The 22,126-nt window shown below is 41.1% G+C and overlaps 1 protein-coding gene across 1 annotated transcript in view; it reads right to left on the bottom strand.

The window, feature by feature from the left end:
- Positions 1-20,108, bottom strand: part of SPON1 (spondin 1) — a 314,216-nt gene extending 294,108 nt beyond the window's left edge. The window contains exons 1-2 of the mRNA XM_084631647.1: positions 19,567-20,108; positions 9,201-9,307 (exon numbers count right to left, since the gene is read on the bottom strand). Of these exons, the coding sequence (XP_084487773.1) occupies positions 9,201-9,307; positions 19,567-19,792 (333 nt within the window). The 5' untranslated portion in view covers positions 19,793-20,108. The remainder of the gene's footprint in view (positions 1-9,200; positions 9,308-19,566) is intronic.
- Positions 20,109-22,126: the final 2,018 nt, after the last annotated feature.

A 22,126-nucleotide genomic window follows, 5' to 3' on the forward strand; every position in this document is an offset into this window, starting at 1 on the left:
TTCCTGCTATATACATACACCTGGGGTTCCCACAATACTGAATCCACTGCCCTAGCAACCACTCTAAAATATCTCCATGAAGCTCCCAGTAAAATGTTCTTCAATCTTTAGATAATGACAACATACAATAGGTAACTAATTTTTGTAGGAACCTTGGACTGTTGCTTAAGATGGGTCATGGTATATAACTTTTCTCCATTTTCAGGCTTTGTTTGCTCTTTATCTACCTCCCCTGTCCCCCTTTCCCTAGCCTTCTCCTCTCTAAAAAGCAAAAAATTAACTTTAAATAAAATAGATCTGAGATAAACAGTCTAAACCAAGTACAATCAAGTGTAATTAAATCTTCTAGCACAAACAGAATAGGATTACACCTACTTTTGCAATATCAGAAAAGATCAAATGGCTTATAAGAACAAAATCTGACATGTGCCTTACAAGTCATTGGAAATCATGAATAAATATCGCCCATTCCCTAAGGATTATATACCATTATATATTACAGCTGCACAACCGTTTCAATAGTAACCGTATTTTTACATATTCATCAATTTCTTTTAAGTGCATCCTCCAAAGTCCTTGGGTCCAGATGAGCTGTGCGGAACACACGAGCAGAGGGTGGGAATGAAGGTGGCTTTAATTCTCCTTCATGCTTCCCAGTTACTGAGGTGGCTGGAGGTCAGTCCTCTCCCTGATGTAAATTAGAGCAGCCTCAAGGCTGTTCTAATTTATATCTATTGCCCACAGCACTGACTGGCATTCTGACACCTGGGGAATGTCCTGGCACAGACACCCCAAGATTGCCCTATTTCCTTCACCCATGCAGGGATGACATAGGCACTGCTTTTGTGACTCTGTGCCAGCATGGGAGTCCTTTTATGGTCCTTTTGTGCCACCAAGCAAGGCCCAGGATCTGACTCTCAATCTCTAGATAAAGGCAATTTTTTAAAAGTTTGAATAAAATCCTCTTTGTACTGTAATCTTCACTGTATGGAAGAAAAAATAGACTATTTCAGTTTTTAAAAATTGCCATGCACCTTTTCCACACTGGTAATTAAAAACAGTTGCTATACTTAAAAACATGAAATATTGTATCAAAATAGATCTCAGTATTATGGCAAGGAACACATCTGAAAGAAAAACAACTGATTGGCTATTGAGAGTTATAAACTAATTGCAAATTTGACTACTACTCATATTCAGTAGAAAACTTTGGTATACCTCACACTAGAGGGGCATTGTGAGTGTATGCAACCTCTCAATGCTGCACTTATCATTGTATGTTATTAGGAAAGTAAGTACTGATACCATTTTAAAAGCTTACTTTTTGAGGCTTATATGTAAGTGTCTGGGCCAAGTTTAACTACTAAAGCCACTTTTCATCCTTTTCTTTACAGGGCTAAAAAAAAGTAGGGAAATTGAATACAGACAATTGTTCTTAATGCAATGTTCAATTTGCAGAGTTAAAATAAGCCAAAGTCAGGAAATTCAAAATCAAGATTCACTCAGTAACATTAACTGGGCCATGCTGCATATATGTAGTATTTTATATTCCTATTTCTCTGGTAAATTTCTACCATTTAATATTTCAAATATGAACTATAGTCCATTTAAATTTTGACATAGTGGCCTTAAGACGCATGTTTTCTAACATTTTCTTATTTTAGCTGTGCAATCTTACTATTTCATTAATGAATTTAAGAAAAAAGAACATATAATAGATATTGAGCTAGTTCCTTGGCATATCAGCATATCACTCAGCCCATGCAGGGAATGAAAGAGAGGTGATTTTATGCCACCTTTATACTCCACCCACAAGCCAAGCCAAATTGCTCCCAGCACATGTTAGAGAAGCTTCAAGGTTGCTTAATTTTCACTGACTAATTAAAAGCTCCCATGGAACTGCTTCACTGCCAAGGATCACTGGAGCTTGTAATGCTCTAGCCTCACACCTCCCCTAGATGCCCCAAATGGACTTCCATTCAGCAACACCTCCCTTTCCCATCAGTCCCTCATCTCCTTCCTTTTCATTCAGTTATTACTATCTTACCTCCTCTGGTTCCTCACTATCTGTCCCAAACAAGAGTCAATTTCCTATTGAGCCTTTGTCAACCAGTGGTTGCTGGTAAGAAGAGCAGGTCAACATTTTTCCAAACATTATGTAAAACTTAGGAAAAATGTTCATGAAAACTGTTCATCATATTCCAACCTGCCCTATCAGAGAATAGGTTTTAATTTTTAACCACTGAATAGTGTAAAACGGAAGTCAAGGGGCTTTGATTCAGCTGGGTTGAACTGGGTTTGGCACATTCTGCCAAGGATACATCCTCCACACTAAACATAACCCAGTCTTCATAAAGGGTAGCCAATTCCACCGCTAATCAAAGATTAACACAGAACCATGATATTGTCATTAAGCTGCTTTCTTCTTCCTAGAACGACACTTCTAATAGCATAAAATGCAGTGTAAGGAGGGACTGCAAGTCAGCAGAAACATCAGGATGTGGCATATCATTGGACATTAAGAAAGTCTTTGAAGATTAAAAATGCAGTTTTATAATTTATGGGCTTACTTAGAGGTTTCCCCACCTCCAAAACCCCTCAAAATATATACCTGACATTTTCCATCCCTTTTATCTTTAACACACTTCCTTAATTAGTATGTTGGATCATGGATTTAATGACTGAATAGTCATTTCAGACTGATTTCACCTTTGATTGGATCAACTTGCACATGTATCTTAGTTTAATTCACTAGTGTGGGGTGAGGGTGTCATTAAAAAACCCACAACCTCATGGCACTTCTCTGGCCTTATAATAAACTGGAAATTAAGTCCATGCTTATTGAAAGATTCACTAAAGTGCACAAACCTTTTGCAAGAATATGGCATGATTTAACATTTTGCATTAAAACCAAGTGATAATGCATTGTTTCATGTGCTTATGTGAAACCAGATGACTGAGTTTCAGTCTGAGATTCTAGAAAGAGAAATGTATGGGATACAAACCCCTGTGAAGTGAATCCCATCATTTCACATACCTCTGGGCAAAATATTTTTTCCTAGTGTCCTCATATTGGGATACAAAATGACATCTCAATGCAACTATGTGATGACATGACACAGCTTCATGACAGTGCTTTCTTTATAACAGGAATTCACCTCCATTCACACAATCAACTGCCCGCCACTCTTGTGTGCTACATCTTGGTCCTGTAAACACACACACACAGTGGAATTCCTAACTCTAAGACTTCATAAATCATGAGCCATATACAGAAACATTATGAGACTTACTACCTCTGAAATTAAATGTGTCAAATGTTTGACCACACAAACAACCCAACACAGCACTGTAGCTCTGCTAATGAAAAATAACCATGTCTGTAAGGTCCTGTACAATGTGATGTAGTTCTCCAGTTTGGACCAGTTGCCATGGGAACTTTAATGACCACAAATGGTCAGCACCTCATTTTTATGCTCTGTCAGATGACAGGAGCTTCAGCAGCACCGAAGCCCTCAGCACCATTCTGGAGTACTGGTTCAGTACAAATTCAGAGGAAAAAGTCTACCTACTGAATCACCAGTGCCCTGTCCTACAGTACCCAGCGTTTACCTCTGTGGTTATCTATACAAATACTGACCTAGTCCAACCCTACTTAGCTTGTGAGGTGTGAGAGGCTTACAGCAAAAGTTAACTGCACGTTTTAAAAACTATCTCCTATGTTATAAATTTAACTTTTATACATGGAGCACTTTTAATGGCACATTTAATTCACTGAAATGTAGAGCCTGATTCTATTCTCACACTGGCTTTACACTCCATTGACTTCTGCTGAGTTCCTCCCAATTTACACTAGTGCAAAGGAGAAGACAAGCAAACCCATACAGTTGCAGAGAGAGGAGCACTCCTGGAATACTACTGTGGTGGTTGCATTTAGAAGCAGTTTACCAAAAGGGGTTGGATACAAGTTAAGAATGAAATATGAAGCTGACGGATAGATGGTTTGTTGTGCCAAAGCCACCCCAAAGAGATGTCTGCTCACTGTTGTAGACTTGGTGTCCTGATTTTGGTGGCTCCATGTTAGAAAGACATATTGGGGTGTATGAGTTTACAGCACACACCACTTTAAATTACTGCTGTTTAACTGAAACCTTAGTTTAAAACAAGTATGTATTAATTCACCAAACCAAATCTATTAGGTTGTGTACATGTGTTTTGCTTTAAGCAGGCTGTAGTTTTGGTCTGTAGAGATAATGTTCTAATCTTAATTGTGGTTAATTAGTGCCTGATTGTTGTGTTCAGGTGTAATTTACTTTCAAATTGCTCAGCTTTTTGTGCTGAACAATACACCGTGCTGCTATGTTATAAAATGGAAAGTTCGGCTGTTTGCATGGCAACTGCAGGGAATGGCCAAGGTAAAGAGGCCACTGGAACATGGTGTCCTAAGCTTTCAGCATGTTGCATGGGGATAGAGCTGAATGACTGCCATCGGTGTAAATAGGAGCCCTGCCACTAAATCCCCGAAGTCGTATGAAGGATGTTGATGTCTTTTATTGCTAACATTATGTGTCATATAGCTCTTTGACTTCTGTTTTGTTTTAACAAACCTCTGTGTGCGCTATGGGATATGGAAGTGGAAGTTGTGGCTACCACAAAGGAAGAAATGAGAGCAGATGCTTGTTTAAAGTGCCTCATCTTGCTCACTCATTATAAAGTAGATTTAGAGTAGTGTGGCCTAAACTACAAACTTGTATCACTTTCAGCAATGGATCTTTATTCATGTGATTAACATCAGAGCGGGAATTAGGGTCAGGCAACTGCCTAGGATGTTGGTGTAGGAGCTTGCCGGGCTCAGGGTGCTGTGTCTGTTGTTAGCGACAAAAGGGAAAATAGAAAGTTTGAAATAAAATGTTTTAGGTATTCTCTATGTGGATTCATTTTTCACTAACCTCCTAGAATGTTCTGGACCTTTGTAGAATCTCGTGGAACCTTCCAGACTTTCTGAGAACTACATTTTCCTTGAACCTCCTAGAATGTTGTCAGCCATGCCCTCGTGGGTATATACGGGACGGGGCATTGCCAGTCAATCAGTGAGATATAAGAATGAAGTGAAGTGAAAGCTCAGCTGCGATATTGTGAACCTTGTTTTATTGTGTACTCGTGAAAGTGTCCTTGTGTTTTAAGACTTGAAAAGTTCAAGCAATGACTAATAAAGGACATATTTAATGAGACACGAAAGGTATCTATCGGACCCCTATCTACGCAACAATATAAAACAATACTGTTATTTCCTTTGCCAAGTCGCAAGTGGTGAATGCAGCTTTTCGAAGCTCAGGCTCATTAAAACATATCTTCAGTTGATGATTGCCAATGAGAGACTGCCATCGCTTGCTATTTTATCACTTTCAAATGCCATTGGCTGGACCTCTCTAGCGCTGTCCCTCAGTTTGCATGAGCAAAGACGAGAAATACAGAGCTTTTACACTAAAGGGCTAGGGTTAACATTCTAAAGCTGTCACCTACTGTAACACTACTTAATACTGGTCCGCCCAGTGTTGGTGCACAATTTAATTTCTTGATGTTAGTAATTCTTAAAAGTTTCTATAAGCTTAGAGGAAACACATTTTTTTTATTTGCTTATACATGGCATGAATAAATACAGATTTACAGATCCTAGCATGCAAATTTATCGTCTTGTATGACAGAGATAAATCATGCATGCAAATTGTGCATCAAAGTTGTGAAATGGGCTACAAATGCAATAAAAATAAGATATTCGAAAGCTTAACAAATGGAGGGGGGCACCAAAGACGCTTCTCGCATAGGCCCCATTTCTAGGGCCCGCCGTGACTAACGTAAAGATAATAAAAAAAAAAAATGAAGAAAAGTACCCATCCTGCATTGTCCAAGTAACAGCTGTACCATTTATGAGATCAAGACCCTGTTGATTAATGATTAATGAAGTTTGACCATATCTGCTGAGTTACTTAGCCTACAAAAGTAAATGAGCCAGAAGAGGAGTTCAAAAGGGGACCCCTGCAGACTTGACCCAAGGTAGCCATTTACTTACAGAGGAAATGCTTGTGATTTGCAGAGTGCTGGAACATCAACCAGATTGGAGCATGATTGCAACCACTGAAAACAGTGGCAGTGCCTTTATGCTCTAGTGAAAGATTTATTAATAATCATAATAATTCTGACATTCACTCACTGAAAAATAAAATTAATTGGAATGCCTGACTTTTTATAAAGTTATATAGCACTGTAGTTTGTATCCCAAATGGAATATTATTGACATCCTAATTTAACTTGTTGTGTGCTCTGTGACAGTTTTCAGGATCTGCTCTCCACCGCCCTGCTGACAAAGGACATTGCAGATAAACAACACAGAATCCTTATGCAGATTTGTTTATTTTAAGCAGCTTACAAAGGATAGTCTTTTACTGCCATTTTAACCTTTTTCAAAATGCGGGTCTTAAAAATAAAAACTATGGCAACTCAATTTTTTGAGAATTAATATATTATCTTTTATTTTTTTTTAAAGATTCATTTATTTTAGCTGGCATTTTGTTCTTTTCTTTCATTCTTCGTTTATTTTATGACTGCAATAAAATATTCCCTGTCTAGTTCTCCCCTCAGTTTTGCATCATTCATTGAGATGATTCACCATCTTGTTCCTCCAGTTTTATGCCAGCATAACTACACTGAAACCATGCAACATTGCAATGGTGAAGCAGGCTTCATTTAATTCTTAACTCTCCACAGATATGTATTTTCATACAATAATCCATGGCTGCAGTGGAATCTTCACCGGATTATACAATGTAGATACAATTTTTCCTCATGTACAGTATGCATTTAAATGCAGTCCTTCAGGTACTGTATGGCAATGGCTTTCACAAGATTAACAATGAGGTGTACATATTTGTGAGGGAAAAAAAGGAAGATTCTTCCCACTATGGATATACTACAGGCTCACATTTACGTGAATGAATATCTTGTTTCATGGCTTCATTATATTTTGCACAATGTATACAAATGCATCATATTTAAATTTGGTTATGATCCTGTACTAGAATCTACTAGCATGGGCTCTGTGAAGTAAGTGGGACTCTTCATTGATGCAGGGGGCCACACTCATGGCCCAGAAGTGGAATCAAGTCTTTTTTTTTTTTGAGAAATATCCCATTTTTTTCCCATTTGAAAACATTTGGTGTATCTATCCTTCACACAAACTGTCCTGCACATAGTTTATTTCCTTTGCAAAACCTTTGCTCACTTCTAGTGACTTTACACCAAAGGGCAAGACATGGTGCAAACCTGATACAGCATTTAAAAAGTCTCTCTCTCTCTCTCTGATTGGTAGTATCTAGCCAAGCCACAGGAATATATGTCAGTCACATCTATACTTAAATCTTTTATGAATGCAGATATCATAGTAGGTGCTAACAGCAGTTAATGGTATCTACGCAAGGGGAAGGAGACAATGACTACTCTTTGTGCCACAGAAATACGAATTTAGTATGCACCACTTTTGAAATATTCATCTGCCAATTAAAATGCTGATTTCAACTTGCCAGCAGTATAATAAAACTAATTAAACATCTTAATAATCATCCTTCCACTGAGATCCATTAGGTGTTTTTGAGCTATTTAGACATTTCTATTTGCTACTCACTCTTTACTGACTTCAAGATTGCTCTCCATTTCTGCAAAACTAAGTGAGTTTCTCACTATTATGCTGCAGAAATGCACTTTGCATTGAAGTCTTTGCTCAGGCATAATTTCCCACACTGGCCAGCAATGGAGAAATTTAATCAGATTTTAGCTTCAATGTGATATTAAAAGTGGGAATACAACTAACTGTAGAAAGAGGAAAGGAACTTTTTTTTAAAATGGTAATTATTAAATAAACCGCAGTAATTTGTACTTCCTAAATTGTGGATTATGCTTTATTCAAATCCCCTTCCACTGTCCAAATTGAGCTAAATATCCCTTTCTGTTAAATGTTTTCATAATTGACATCTATTCCACGTCAGCAGCATGCCTAGGAAGAGGCTTACCTCTGGGGGCCAGTTCCAGGATCAAATCAACATCACATATTTCTAGGTTTTTCTTGTGAACTGAACATATAGAAGCCTGAAATCCACGCCAAATATTCCAGATATGAGAAAATAGGACAAATATTCAATATATTGAATTTGCTGGTGACATTTACTGTATGACAGCATCAAAATAAATTGTAAGAGGGAAAAGTGGGATGATGTTGACGTCTCTTTCCTTGTTACTTACCAAAAGTAAAGTCTTTTGCATTTCTCTCTTTAAAATATTTAAATGTTTGTTCTTGAATGCTAGTTGCCAGGATAAAGCTTTTATTAATTTATTATTATGCTACCTAGCTATCATTGTCCATTCCATTAATTGTGCACAATATCATCCATAATAATATTTCTATGCTGAAAATTCAGTACAAACAGCTCAACAAGACTTGCATTTAAAAATGTGATACTTATTCTTGCTTTTGTGCAGAATTATCTGTTATGTAATGTGGTTTTGAAATAACTGAAAGGATGCCAAGTTTCAAGAGCACCCTAACTATTCTCTGATAACACCCAAAGGGCAGATTGTGATATTTTTAATCATGTTAAGTAGCACTTTCCCCCATTGACTTAATTGGGACTATTCACAGAGCAAGTTACTATTCAATATATCTTTATCACACTCTAACATATAGCTAGTAAGATGGTTACAAGCAAAGAAATGACCTGGACACATTAGCTGTATTTGAAAGAGACATATTGTAGGACAAAAACATGTAGGAAAAGAAATATAAAAGGTGAAATGTATGGATTAAACCACCACTGTATTTGAATAGCAGGCTATCCAGCCCAAACTCTGATCTATTATGCCCTGATTCAGCAAGGCACTTAGCCACAAGCTTAACTTTAAGCATGTGTTGAAGGTCCATTGAAGTCAAGGTTTAAGTGCCTTGCAGATCTCCTGAAGAGCATGGGCAGAATACAAAGTAAATTATACTGCCCTTGCATCATCCCAACCTTGCATCATGCCAACAGCCACAGAAATGTTCATGCTTATACAACATCTCGCATTCTTTAATGTTAATAACGGCTCCTCTTTGAACCAACCACACAGTGGGGTGGAACACAGAAGCCATAGGTCGGCAAGGAAGTGTCTCTCACCTGAAAGGTTCCTGCGTGATCTTCTTCTTTGTCTCCCTCTTTGCCCTCCTTCAGAGCAATCAGTGTGAATCCACGGAAGTAGGCTGGAGTGGCAGCAGAAAGCGTTACTGAAGCAAAAAAGAAAAAAAAAATGATTGTGAAAACAACAACCTATGTATCAGTTTATTCTACAGCTTGGTCTAAAGATCTGTGTTAATTTGGTGCTAATGAAACCTAAAGATTAATAGAGTATATCCAGGCAAAGTGCAGGAAGGTTCAGTCCAAGTTTCCATACACAATTCTGCCAAAGCATCTCAGTCTTAATATGAAACATTGCTGTTATTTACAACCCAGGGATTTCCTTAAAAATAGACGGTCAATATGCTAAATTCTTGAGGGAATTTTTCTGCAAAGACATATCTACTGGGGCCTTTCCTCCCTATCTCAGGCTCTTTGCTTAGCAGAGGTGTGACCCCTGACATATATCATGTTTCCTTAATTTTAAATGCAAAATAAGAAATATTTTAGCCAAATCTCTGAGTCCAACTGAGCTACAAATGCCTTATCCACCAGTTGAGGTGAACTGCTTTCCATTGCCCTCATCCGGGGGCTGGACAGGCCACAAGCATCATTTACCACTAGAATTGACCCTTGGAGACAGTTCTGCCGGCTATGGATTAACAGAGCACAGTGGCCTTTAGTAAAAAACAAACCTCAAAAGCACCCTTACCAATGCCCTAGCCTGCCCAGGAATGCCCCAAGCCTCAGGTGTCTGTGGAGGTGATTATGCGCTTCAAAGCTGGCTTCTCTTATTTCACAGTCCCTGGAAACTTCCCCTATATTGGGGGATTCCCCAACTCTCCTGTTAGTCCAGCTTTCTATTGTATTATCTCCCATTTTACCTAGGTTCTTATGCTGTCCTCTTCACTCTTGTATCAGACAACCTTCCAGAGTGCCTTTTTCAAAATGACCAACATCTGTCTCTCCATGTCCTTTATGCCCCCAGACCGGTGCAAAGGGAACAGATCTGTGGCTCAATAACTCTAAAATTCCTTTCTAACTTTCTCCAAACTTCCCAGAAAAATTCTACCCTGAGATGAGACATGGCCATGTGAAATTTCAGGGAGATTGGTTTCTTTTAGGGGAAAAAATTCGTGTTTGAAAATTGGGCTTACACTGTGAGAATAGCTTCAACTTCAACTATGAAGCAGATACTGTCATTTCATAATCTACCTTCACACCCTCAAACTCTGGTTGGCACCATAAAGACTGAGAAAAATCCCTGATTCCTTGTGAACAATTCCCACCGTCAATGCCACTACACAGGAGAAAATCCATGGTAGAGTCCCTTTGACGCAGATAGGCCACTGGTTGTTGAAACGAACGTCTGAGAGTGATAGGTAAAATTTAAAGGGTTTGTATATTAGAATTTGTTCAATGTCCAAAAGCGTAGCTGCTTATCTGGAACATAGGTGGTTCTCCTTGATCTGGAAATTAATCTAGAACAGTTGTTTTCAACCTATTTACCATTGTGGGCCACATATGGAACTCTCTATGCATTAAGTGGGCTGCATCCATATAATATATACTACCTGTATAGCCCTGAGGATGTCACATGAACTGAGAACCACTAGTCTAGAAATATCACAAGGACAGAATTTATCAGCTGATTTCCAGCACTATCTAGTATAGTTAGATCGGAAAAAAGAAAAGAATAGGCTTTCTGGCAGGATTTCTACCTATTACCTTCTGGTAAGTCATGAGGAGAGGAGGATTAGACAGAAATAAAAAAAACACTAAAAAATTAAGTTAAATGAGCTAGTCTGATTTCTGGAAAGAGCTGGTCAATTAGAGCAGTGGATCTCAACTTGGGTGTATGTCAGCTCATTCAGATATTTGCCTAGTTTTACAACAGGCTACATGAAAAGCACTAGCAAAGTCAGTACAAACTAAATTTCATACAGACAATGATTTGTTTGTAGTGCTCTATATACTGTATCAGTGTTTCTCAACCTGGAGGTTGCAATTTATTTTATAGTTATATAGTAAAAATGAGAAATTAAGGAGTTTTTCACACTTTTGTATTTTTATGTCTGAGTTTGTAAGTTAGTAGTTTTTAAGTGAGGTGAATCTTGAAGTATGCAAGACAAATCAAAGATCTGAAAGGGGTACAGTAGTCTGAAAAGATTGAGAACCACTGAAACAGAGGAACTAATTTGAAAATACCTTTGTGAATATAAGTGAAGCATTTGGTTCACTATGATCTAGGAGTTTGTTTGTTTTTTTCCAGAGAAGAGCAGAATATTGATCAACAAGTTAGATATTCCTGAAAATCTCATGACTTTTAGCATAGTTTTGTATTCATTCAATGGAACTTAATTATCAGACTGCAAGCTCTTTGGGGCAGGAACTGTATTTTCATTACATGCATGTAAATGTGGTCTCAATATCTGACTGGGCCTTCAGGCACTATGGCAATATTAAAAAATAATAATCATAATTGTTATTCTCTTGTCAGTGCAGAAGGCCAATGTGGGTGGGGAGTTGACAGACTTTTGCAGCTCTAAATGATAAATTTAAATAAAACTCTAGGACCAGATTCTCAGCTGGAGTAAACAGATGCAGCACCACTGAATTCACTCTTGCTGAGGAACTGATAGAGTCTAATTCCCACAAAAATCATTGATATGTAGCAAACTTTCCCATGGATTAGTCACAATTCAAGAGAAAAACATGAATATATCTTAAATACATAGTTTTTCAGCAACATCTAAGTGACCGTGAATTTGAGTAGAAAAATCCAATTGTGGGCTGACCTTGGGCATAGGTAATATATACAAAATCCATTTATATCCTTGAAAAAGAACGTTTGCCACATTTAAAGCCCTATTTTGCAATTTTTTTACTTACGTATAGCTATTGTCTATTATCCCGGGGATCTCACACACAACTTTTATTTCTCTTCAAATATTGGAAATGAGAATTTGAGTATGGGGTGAGATTTGAGTGACAAGGGTTATGACATAAAGTGTGAGTGTAAATTACTACTTGTGGAATGATTGTGTCTATCTTTTCAATGTGATTCGCTACAGATGCTGGCTTTACACTGTAACACTTATGCCAACCAACCTATTCCATATAAAGACCATTCATAACATAAGCTCATAACTTGTTACATTAGAGAGAAAGAGATTTCTCACAAAACAGAGAAGATGGAATCAAGACCAAACTGATTGGTGATTCTTTGTTTCTGATTGGTGATACTTTTTAGTTTCATTAATCCTCCTAATAAAGCCCATTTGCTATTTCTGTCTCAGATTTTTCAGGCAAAAAGGAAGGAACAGTGAAGGTTGTTGTGGAAACGGTTTTGCCTCCCAAGGAATAAGAGAAATATACTAGAATGCACATAATGGCTATGGCCTCGATTCAAGCAAGGTGTCAAATCTATCCCCATTCAAGACAGCACTTAAATACGTATTGAAGTGTTGTTCTGATTAGGGATGCTTTCCTGAATCACTACCTATATGTTTTACAGTTGCATTTATTGCATAAACAAGCATGATATACTTAACATTCAGAGTAACAATAAAGCATCTATTACATTTTAGATTCTATATAAATAAGAAGAATCAATTAGCATTTCTTTTTTATTTTTCCCCCCTCTGTGAAATTAGGACTTGTCATGGTTTTCAGGCTGCAGATTGGAGCCTCCTACTGTATGGACACTGAACAATCCTTCAGGTGCCCCCATTTGCCTACATAAGGGATCCTGTGATACAAACTGAGTTACAAAGTCCACTTGTGCTTGGATGGGATGGGGCTCTTGGCTCCCTTTTTGTATGTCCTCAGATTCCATAACCCAAGGGGCAGATGGTAACGGTATCAACCACCTAATCAGCTTGCCTTGGAACCTACCTGGGCTGGTATACCAGTGTTGTTTCCTTGTCAACATGGGTGGGGGGAGGGCGCTTATAAATGACCTTTGTGAGAGCTATTCTCCTGAAGGCTTCCCAGGAATTTCCCTTGGGAGCTGTAGAGCTACCATCTGCTCTCTTCCAGAGCTGCTCAGCAACTGCTGGAAAAATTCCTGCTTTTAGGTCCTTATTCTACCTTTGATATGATTGACGGGGCCCAAGGGGTGGGGCCAGCATTGCCCATGGCAGCTGTTTAACCCCTTCATCATCGGTGTGGGGTTTATACCAGGAGTTCTCAACCTTTTTCTTTCTGAGGCCCCCGCAAGATGCTAGAAAACCTCCAGGGTCCAGTGGGGGGAGGGGAGAACTCAGGGCTCCGGGCCAGGGGAACACTTGGGCAGAGGTGTAGTTTGACTTCCGGGGGCGGGGGGATGGGGCAAGGACTGGTGGGGCTCTGGCCAGCTCTGCACAGCGGGGTCCAGAAAGGCAGTGCCACCTCCACCCCTGACTCACCTCAGCAGGTCACTGACGGGCCTGGGGCTGTGCGCCAGTGACTACTCCCGGAGGACTATGCTGGGCCTAGAGCCGCCTGGGCAGGTCTGACCCGCTGCATGAGCAGTCAAAGGGGGTTGGGAGCTGAGGAGCAGCCACAACCCCAGGCAATAGCAGCAGATGGGGGAATGCCATGACTGCCCACTCCATGGCACCACCGGCCACAGGAGCAGCTGCCCCACGCTGCCTGGCTCCAGCTTCCTGCCTAGGACCTGGCCAGAGGGCAGGATCTGAGAGGGGTTGGGGAAGAGAAGGAGGAGGAGTTGGGGAGCTGACCCCAGAACTCCCCTACTGTGGTTAAGGCAGTGCAGTTGTGGGGGGGGGGGGGCAAAACCCTTGTTCTCCCTTAAAACTGCCCATGGGCTCAAGGTTTCTGCCCATGTTGGACTTTCAGGCCCCTCCCCTGGCTTCAGCAGGGGTGGGGGAGGGAGTTCGGGGTTTCAGCCCCACACCGTTCCCAGCTACAAACAGAGGGAGCTTGGGGCTTCAGCCCCCACACTGCTCCCCACTTCAGGCCCACTGAGGGCACTGGGTATCAGTGGCAGGGCTCCAAACCCCCCGGTTGAGAACTACTGGTTTAAACAACCTGTCATAGGGCTACTAAAGCCTATAAAAGCCTACAAAGCCTACTAATGTCAATATAAAGGCTTTGCATCAGTCCCTAAAGACGTGTTTTGCCATTGACATGAATGTGGCCAGGATGTCACCCTTAGTGTTCCTGAAAGATGCTGGGTAGCTGTGATGATTGAATATATGTGTCTGCATTGTAGATACAATGCAAACTTCCACCTACTTATCAGTGTCACTAAATTCTAACCCAGGGGTCCAGATGGAAGTGGGAAAGTAGTTCAGCCTTTATGGACCTCTCATCCTTGGTTGGTCTCCCTCCCTCAGTCGGTTGAGATTGGCAATGTGTGCCATTTGTGGTGGCTCACTGATGAGGACACCAAGGCACTGAAAAAATGAACTAAGATCTCTACATTAATTTCATATAGGACACTGTGTTGCCAAAAATTACAGTATTTGGTGCTTTTCTTAAAGCCCTGGAGGCATGGATTACTTGAGAAAGTACATAAAATGAGTCCAAAATTTATTACTGTTTAAAAATGTCATGATTTTTAAGCTACTCATGATATATTGAGGCCTGAGTCATGATTTTTGAATGCCTGACGTTGGTAATACTGCTTCATAGCTTTTTGGAAACTACTGAGTTGGGCTACATTGAACACAGATGTATGAACGGAAGTATTTCTAGCCTATTATCAATTCCCTGAACCTATCCACTCTGCTAAGATAACACTGCTTTACAAGATTTGATTTGAAGAATTGTTAAATAAAAAGGCTTGTTATGGTAACTTGCATGCACATTGCATCATTATTGGTCCTACAATATTTGTTTCTTTATATAACTGTATGACTGTGATTCTGTGTCAGAGCTCAGTCTCATTTCATACAAGAGGTGTGTGTGTGTGGGGGGGGTGGTGGTGGTGGTGTCATTACCTGATAGGGACTCAAGAGATAAAGGTCCTTTCTTGAGCTAAATTATAACACAGGTTCTATGTATATTATTTTGTAGGTCACTTGGGGTGATGGTTGATTTACATGTAGATCAAATTGTTTATTGAAAATAACAGACCAAAGTAAAGACTATGTAACTCTAAGGGTGATATTAAACCTAAGCAAAAGGATTTTGTATATTTTACTTTCCTGGGGGAGATTAAATGGCAGAGACTCATTTTGCTCATTTCCATACCTCTTGGACAAATCCTAACCCCTTTACACTCTCTCTCTCTCTGCACTCCTCCACCCCATGCTAAAAGTGATGCAATCAGAATTGCATGGTAGGATTCTAAATGCACTTGGCTTTAGGCAAAGAAGCCACATTGTGTAACTTCTCATTTAAATTAAGCAAAAACCTCTGTTGTATTTTGCATAAGTGAAGACAGAATAAGCCCCTTTAGTTTCAAGAGGTGCTTTCCACCCTAATTACAATGCCTATTAAACTCCTGAGGTAGATATGTCAGAAGCACCCAGATCGGTGCAGAATGGAAGTTGTTAATAAATTCCAAAAAAGTGGGTCTTCGTGTGGGGGGGGGAGGGGGGAGAGAGAGAGAGAGAGAGAATGAGATTCAAGACCACTCAAGAGGGAAGCGCTTGGAAAACCAATGCAAATGGAGCATACAATGTTTATCTGAGTGGGTCCTTGAACACTGTTTATTCTTCAGGGAAGGTGAGCAGACCTGCAAATGAAAATTCCATTAGCAACAGAAACAGCATCCAAATGGAAGGAGCATTTAAAGGGATTATAATAGTCTCTTCCTTGTTTCCTTCAATAGCATAACAATTTCAGGAGGGAATAATTTGCATTTCGTACGCTCATGTGAAACATCCATCTTACAGACTTTTTTTTAGAATTTTTTTTTAAGTACATATTTATGGGAACAGAACCTACTCTGTCTTGTCATGTAAAATAACGTTATAGAGTTTTCTAACTGAGCTAAAGTCTCTCCAGGATTAATAAAGCAACCGGGCTGGGACTGATTACTGTCAGTTACTGCTTCTGTGACTTTATTACCCAGAATAATGTTTAAGGTTTGCGTCCCTGTTTGATTGCTTACAAGGCCCAATCACACTCTCTTTGAGAGCAATGGAAATTGTGCCCTTGACTTCAGTAGGAGCTACAGCAGACCTATTATGGCCTGGATTTTCTATCAGACACAATAGGTCTATGCATATGGGCATAAACCAAGGGTAGTCAATTATTCTTTGTCAAAGTCCAAATTTCTTGGTCAAGGTATATAGTGAAGGTCCAGAGCCCAGAGATTTTTCACACCACAATGACCAAAAAAAAAAAAAAAAATTACGGTCTGTTCAAAAGTGTGTGGTGGTCTGGATTTGGCCTGTAGTGCACCTGTTGACTACCCCAGCCTAAACTCCAGGGCCATGCAGTAATGTGAACAATGTTGTCACATGATCCTGGGAGTCAGAGGAGCAGATTATGTACCCCTGGGAGAGGCAAAGGGAATGCCCTGCCATCTGACTGCTACAGCACTAGAGCCTCCAAATAAATATATTGGGAGACCCGGTCAGCCAAACAAACTCAGCTGGGGGAAAGTCAATGAGCCCTTGGCCATGGCTGCTTTCTTGGCAGCCAGGGAAAGAAAGAGAGGAGGAGAAGAGAGACTCTCCAGCCACCATTGCTGCCTCTCCTCTGGGCAGCTGGGGGAGAAGGGCCACATTTACTGCTGCTGATGCCTCTTCTTTGGGAGGCAGAGCCATCCAGATGTTGACCTCAGGTTTTTTATGTGGCCCTCGGAGGAGGGAGTAACCCCATGACCACAGCCCTCAGCTGCTCCAGTCACAATAAGCATGATTCCTAAGGCCACCCTTGGATCACAGGACCCTATGATGAGGTGCTCCCCTCTGGCTCCAGACCTATGAGCTACCACCATCCCAACATCTCCCTGAGGAGTAGAACCCTTTGAGGGGACCCCAGCTGTCCAGCAGAGGGCCCACTGGCCCCTACCACTGCCACTTAGAACACTCTACGGGGGGGGGGGGGGCAAGTAAGACTTCTCCACCTAGAGAGCCCTCTTGGCGCCTCCTTCTAGACAAATGGTTCCTATCCCCCCCAAAGACAAGCAGCAGCAGTAGGCTAGAGAACAGGAAGGCTCTAGGCCTTCAGAAAGGTGAATGACAGCTGTGATCTAGGGTCCTCTGCTCCCTGCTACACTGGAACAGCAGCAGTGGTTCCCACTACTACAGCTTCAGACTCATGTGAGTGGCCCCCTCCATCAAAAACCCCAACAGAGGCATGGATCTGAAAGGATCAGGCGTTACTGGAGCCCCTAGGGGGCATGCCTAGTGTCTCAGGCCACCTTAAATCAGCCCTGGGCCCATGGTAACAGCCTTTGATTAAGTTTGGCTCTGCCTCAGCTCTGGTTCCCAGAGTCTTCTACAACATTGTTTCTTGTTCTCTGGTAATTTACAAAACCAGCTTGTCCTTAATGTCCCGGCTTTTCTCATCACACACAGTTTCTTCACTTTGTATAACACAGAAGGATATTTCTAATTTCCCAGTGGAGTCTCCTTTGAAAATGAACTCAGTAGCCCTGTGTTAAAATGTTGCATGATGTCACCACATTGTATATGAAACAAGTTACATTAACTCTTGCTGGAGCTGATAAGTATACTTACAGAAACATTTAGCTATCTTCCACCCACACGCTAGTAAAGCATTCTTGAAAGACCGTTTGCTACGGTTTAGGTGTCATCTGAATAATTTAATCTTAAATGTCATAAGCATGTATGCTTAGTTGAACCTTTAATGTCACAGTATAACTTGCTTGGGACAAGAACCTGAGAGCTAATAATGAAAACGTAATGTAAAAACATTAAACTGATTATTTTGTTAATTAAGCTCTGTGTAATAAGAGTTAATATACCCACCAAATGTGTTTCAAAAATCTATTTCCCCCATCTTAAAATAAAATAAAATCTTCTCAGCAGATGAAACAAACACCTAATAACATTTTCACTGGAAATAATTTACAAAATTTTATAAGAATATTTATGTGTAATTCACTGCCAAAGAATCCGAGGTTTCTGTGTAGTGCAACCAGAACAGATACTAAGCTGACATGCAATATAAAGTCTTGCAAACTCAAGCTAGTAAGTCAAATGTCTGTTAACCTGTTTGTGGGAAATGTGTGTTTCTTCAAACCCTGTTACAAATTGCTTACCATGCTTTAATTTCTCTATCTGAAGAAAGATCACACAAAGTAATATGCTCACAAGTAGTGATGCTCACAAACAGGTTAATCACCGTTGTAGATGTTCCTCTCTAAGAATTTAAGTCTAATGATTGTATTTATGAGACCGTGCACACGATTTTTCTTCAACTTGAACTCAGACTGCTGTGTTCATCCAGTGGGAGAGCCTCGCTCTTAATACCGAATCTAACTAACGGGGGAAGGATGGAGAGCCACCACTTGGAAGCAGCTCTGAACAAATTATTTGCTCTCGCCAAACGAGGGTTTCCACTGATGCACTACTTATCAGTCTGTCATGAGAGATCAGACCTCTAACTGCACAGTCAGTTTTCTTTTCAAAGTGGTATTTTCAAATCGACATCAGCAATGTATATTACGGATGTTTATTTCCAAATAAATATGATCAGGCAGAAAAAAGTGGCTTGAAACTGCCTTCACCTGTTAATTATATAAAAATGCTGAGATGTGTTTCAGAAGTTCATTTCCAGCACTATATGTGCAGTGTTCAGCACAGAATGCATCCCTAGGACTCTTATCTCCAGTGGTCATTAGCACCATGTCTCTCTCACTCTCTCTTTCCTGCTTGAACCATCTGTTCACATCCCCAGCAAAAACGCGTGGGGGCAGAGGGAGATAAACGTAAGGGGGAAAATTGGGAAGTTAGCAGCCTCCTGCATCAGTTTGCCCTTATGCTAACTCATTAAATTCATACTCATATTTGAGGGCAAGAACAATTAGCTCCGAGTTTATGAGCCTTTCCACTGCGTGCTAAATCTTGTACAATTTGCTGTGCTCCATTGCTGGGGGTGGGGGGAATCAGGGGAACAGAGAGGGAGTCTGTATTGCACCAGAGAACAAGCGCACTCTAGATTCTCGCTGCCACTCATAAAGCTGCTAGAACACACCAGAGAAGCAGGAAATCCCCCTTAGTGCCGAATGAAATATTTGGGGTGAAGTGTTACTCTGAAATACAACTCACACTCACTTGCTGCGAAAGCATCCCCTCTGCAAGTTGTGTGCGGAAGTACCCCGCACTGTCTCGATTGCATACACACACACACGTCTTTTAGTTTCAGTGACGCTTGTTCCGCTCATCATCATCATTAAATTATTATTATATTGGGTAATTACAGAACTGCAAAGACTTACCCCTGTAATTGTTTCCAGGCTTGTAAAATTCAGGATCGCCTTCCACTCTCAGGCTAAATTCATTATATCCCTCTCTTCTCGTGCCTTGGGCTCGCAGAATCCGGCTGCAATATCCCTCTGATTTCGTGGCTTTCTCTAAGGTTTCATCAGAGAAACCCAGCGCCACTAAGGGAAAAGTCAAAGCCAGAAAGTGCAAAGCGAAGGGTTGTAAATGACGTCCCATCATTGGTGCTCCCAACAACTTTTGGTGGTGCTGCTGCGGATCACAACATGAACAGGTTGGAAAGGATGGCTAGGAAATACCCCCCCTTGTCTCTCTGGAGAAAACCAGCAAGCAAGCAAGCCTCTGACAAACCCGCAGCCTCTGTCAGTTTTACCCTGCGAGTTCTCCCCAGCATGGGGAGAAAGAGAGAGAGAGAGAGGCTGAGAGCTGCGAGATCCGAGGGAGAGAGAGGGAGGGAAGGAGGGAGGGAGAGGGAGCGAGCAACGAGCTCTGATCTTGCCCAGATCCCGAAGTGAAGTGCTGTTTTGTTTCAGAGCTTGTGATTAGCAGCTCGGCAATGTTTACTTAGCAGAGCTGCATTCACAGGGTTTGGTGAAATAGCAGAGCACGGGGGACACTGCTGTCTCCAAGACATCCAAAGGGGGGTGGGGGAGCTTCAACTGGATGCACTGAGCTAACAGACTCAAAATTAATCACCCACATTCCTGCCAAAGTCTATAGTTACTGTAGGGATAAAAAGGCTCAAAGAATTTCCTGATTCCCCCCAACACCACCTTTCTTCAAACCACCAGACATTGCAAACATTTATCGAGTTCAGCGCAGATGGCTCCAATAGCCACACTCTCCCTGAAGACTTGAAAAGCAAAGGGGGAGGGGGGCTGGGCTGCAGTGTCTTAAGTGCAAACTTTATCAGGATCGTGTATGTGAGCGATATGGGGAGATGGATATGCCAGAAGCAGCTGATGCATTTCTACACCAAATCCTCATCCTGCAACACATGCACTCACTCGCAAATTCTGACTTCAGTTTCCATTCTGTGAATAGAGGGGCTCTTACATAGATGGACTATCCACACAAGAGCCCCCACACAGGGATGTTTCAGGATTTACTGAAGGCTCAAATTAGCTTTATAGTAGTGGTGTGGTAGGTCAAAGAGGGTCATACCAAGATCTGGGCCCACTGTGCCAAGTACTGCACACACTACAGGAAGGGACAGTTCATGCCCAAGAATAGTATATAGTCTGAATAAAGGTCTTGCACATGCGGAACTGAGGCACAGAGAGGTATAGTGTACACAGGCACATTTTCCACATGAGGATGTGAGGTACAGGTGACTTACCCAAGGTCACACTACAAGTCTGTGGCAGAGGTGGGAAGTGAACTCCTTCTCCTGAGTCATGGGCCAGTGCCTCAACTACATGACTGTCCCTCCTCAGGAAAAGGAAAAACAAAACACCAGAGTCATGTTATGTGTCTGAATCCTTCTCATGCCACCATATGTTGCGTAAGGCACAAACAAGGCTCTGCCATCCCTCTCTCTCTTGGGCCATTTTCTTTGGCATGCACTGGGTGAGCAAGGTTATAGCAGGCTCAGCCTTGTCTAAAGACAACTTCCAATGGGGCCAAGGATCCATAATATTGACTCTCCAATATATCAAGGTTGATGTGGTTGGCACCAGATCTCAGATAGTTCCCAGTGAATGAAACAACAAAGGGATGTCCTGTAAAGAGCATTTCTTGATTGCTGTCTCTTACTTCTTCTCTCCCCCCTGCAAACACATATTCTCCTTGCAGGATCCTTTGTTTACCTCAAAATGTGGGGAAGCTCTTCATCCAATTTCAGTTCACAATAGTGTTTAAAAGGGGATTCCTTTTTGGGGGTTGATCCCAGATAACTAGTCTGCATAGAATACAGGACAGCTACTTCAGTAACCCTGTTGGGACATCAGCCTAGCAGATTTAAGCTGGAAGTAGGAACCCAGGAAAAGTAAAGCCTCAGCTGGAGAGAGTGAGTCCAGTTCTGGGCACCACACTTGGGGAAAGATGTGAACAAATTGGAGAAAGTCCAGAGGAGAACAACAAAAACGATTAAAGGTTTAGAAATCATGACCTTCAAGGAAAGATTGAAATAAGTGGGATTCGTCTGGAAAAGAGAAGACTGAGGGGGGACATAACAGTTGTCAAATATGTAAATGGTTGTTATAAAGAGGAGGGTGATAAACTGTTCTCCTTAAATTGTCCATTGATAGGACAGAACAAGAAGTAATGAATTTTAACTGCAGCAAGAGAGATTTAGATTTGATATTAGGAAATACTTCCTAACCGTAAGGATAGTTAAGCACGGGAACAAATTACCTACAAAGGTTGTGGAATCTCTGCTGTTGGAGGTGTTTAAGAACAAGTTCGATGAACACCTGTCAGGGATGGCCTCTAGATAATACTTAGTCCTGCCTCAGTAGAGGGGACAGGACTAGGTGACCTATCGAGCGCCCTTCCACTCCTGCATACCTATGATTAGATGCCCAAATCCCACTGCATTTCAGAAGTTAGGGAAAG

The sequence above is a fragment of the Lepidochelys olivacea genome, assembly GCF_965140295.1.
Source record: "Lepidochelys olivacea isolate rLepOli2 genome assembly, chromosome: 6".
Classification (NCBI taxonomy): domain Eukaryota; kingdom Metazoa; phylum Chordata; order Testudines; family Cheloniidae; genus Lepidochelys; species Lepidochelys olivacea.